This window comes from Impatiens glandulifera, chromosome 5 (genome assembly GCF_907164915.1).
Source record: "Impatiens glandulifera chromosome 5, dImpGla2.1, whole genome shotgun sequence".
NCBI classification, from domain to species: domain Eukaryota; kingdom Viridiplantae; phylum Streptophyta; class Magnoliopsida; order Ericales; family Balsaminaceae; genus Impatiens; species Impatiens glandulifera.
The window spans coordinates 17808167-17809934 of NC_061866.1; the positions used below are offsets into that span (position 1 = coordinate 17808167).

The window sequence follows — 1768 nt, forward strand, 5'->3', positions numbered from 1 at the left end:
TCTTATTCTCTTATCGAAGATCGAAAGTATTGAATCGATTCTTAAGTCGGTTATTTGTTTTTTTTTGTTGCTCGTGTATAATCTAGTCGTCACATGTTGGGATATGGGTTCACTATTTGAGTGCTTTTTATTGTTGTTTGAATCTGCTTCGCTATTTTTATTTTGTTTAAATTTTGTTGTTTTGACTGTGTTGTTTTTACCTTATTTAAAGCATTCTTCGCTTCTTGCATATGTTGTTTATATGTGGTTTGGTTGAAATTTTAATTTTTTTTACTTGGGTTTATTCTCGCCCTAGCTAATTTGAGGGTTTTTTTTGTTTGAATCTCTCTTGTAAAAAGTATTGACCCCTAAAGTCATGATTCTTGTAGTGGGGAATTGATTCACCATTTAAAATTGATTCAATACTTTTTAACTATTGTTTGTTAAACTTTTATGTTCACAAAATTTCATTTCATTTTTACCATAAGATAATTTCACAAGCTGAATATATTATTATAACATACCATATATACAATTGTTTTATACAATCAATCCAGATAGGGAAGATGAGTAACAAAGAGAGAGCTTAGAATCACAAGAGGATACCTGACTCATCTCAATATCTCATGTCTGTTTTATTTAAAAAAAAAAACATAATTCTTAGTCACACATGATGATGATATGATAATGATGAACCGTGATGATGATGATCAACAGTTGCAGGGGTTGCACCTGCAGCTGGATCCACAGCTACAGCCATGGCTTCCTTCTGTTCCAGAGTTTGTCTCTGAACCCTCAGTGTTCCTGCATATATTATTTTTAGATGTCATTAATTTTCTTAATAAATCTCAATGTAGTTCAATAAATAAATAAACATTATAAAAAAACTAAGATAAATACATCTTAAGAGGGGTTACGCCAACCACGATGGCCGCAGTTGAGGTGGTTTCGCCTAAGTCAGGGTACATCCCGCATCTGCAATTCAAACATATAAACACAATTAACATTTTTTTCCCGCACCCCGAACACATGACTAAATTGAGTTACCCACCCGTTACCACACTTGCATGAACCGCTACAGTTACAGTTTCCTCCGCAGCTAGACATTTTTATATTAATGAGATTGTAGTTATAAGAAAAGATAATAAAATGTTGTGGGTTGGAGATGAATCCATTGTTCTTTCTATTTATAATGAAATGTGGTGAGTTCTATATCTATAGATGTGTACAACAATAATATTTTTTTTTTATGAATTTAATTGAATTGAATAACACCTCACCCCCACACAATCAAATTAAGGCATGAAGCATGCTCTCTTTAATGAGTCAAATAATACTAATAATGTGTTCTTATCCTTTGACATTCTCATTTAGAATGTTTCTTGTAGGTGGATGTTTTGAGTTTTGATGAACTTTTTAAAATGTTTTCCAATTTTTTTATTTGGAAGCTGATTAGAAACTTTTTTTTTGTTTTCTTGCTAATAAAGATAGTATTTTATTAATAAAAATAAATTAATAAAAAGTGAACGTGAGGAAGAAGAATGTTGTGCTGAGAAACATATATAAAAATAAGAAGAAATTTGATATAATTGAAAATTTCTAACATGACTAGTTCAATTTAATGTGTTAAATAGGAATGGAACAGATACCTTCAATTTTTTAAATACAAATTTTAATATTGAGAGCTCTTCCTAAATAGGGATAGCAATTTAAAACCGTCCTAACCGGAAGATTTTTTCCATTTTGAACAGAGATTTAAGAAGGATCGAGGAAAAACCGGCAATTTGAA

General features: G+C 30.7%; 1 protein-coding gene across 1 annotated transcript; it reads right to left on the reverse strand.

The window, feature by feature from the left end:
- Window positions 1–426: 426 nt before the first annotated feature.
- On the reverse strand, window positions 427–1086 carry LOC124937478 (metallothionein-like protein 4A). Its single transcript, XM_047477743.1, has 3 exons — window positions 1031–1086; window positions 880–954; window positions 427–783 (listed from the first exon to the last, which is right to left on the reverse strand). The coding sequence occupies exons 1-3, from the start codon at window positions 1084–1086 to the stop codon at window positions 690–692; spliced, it is 225 nt and encodes a 74-aa protein (XP_047333699.1). The 3' UTR covers window positions 427–689.
- Between the last annotated feature and the right edge of the window lie 682 nt (window positions 1087–1768).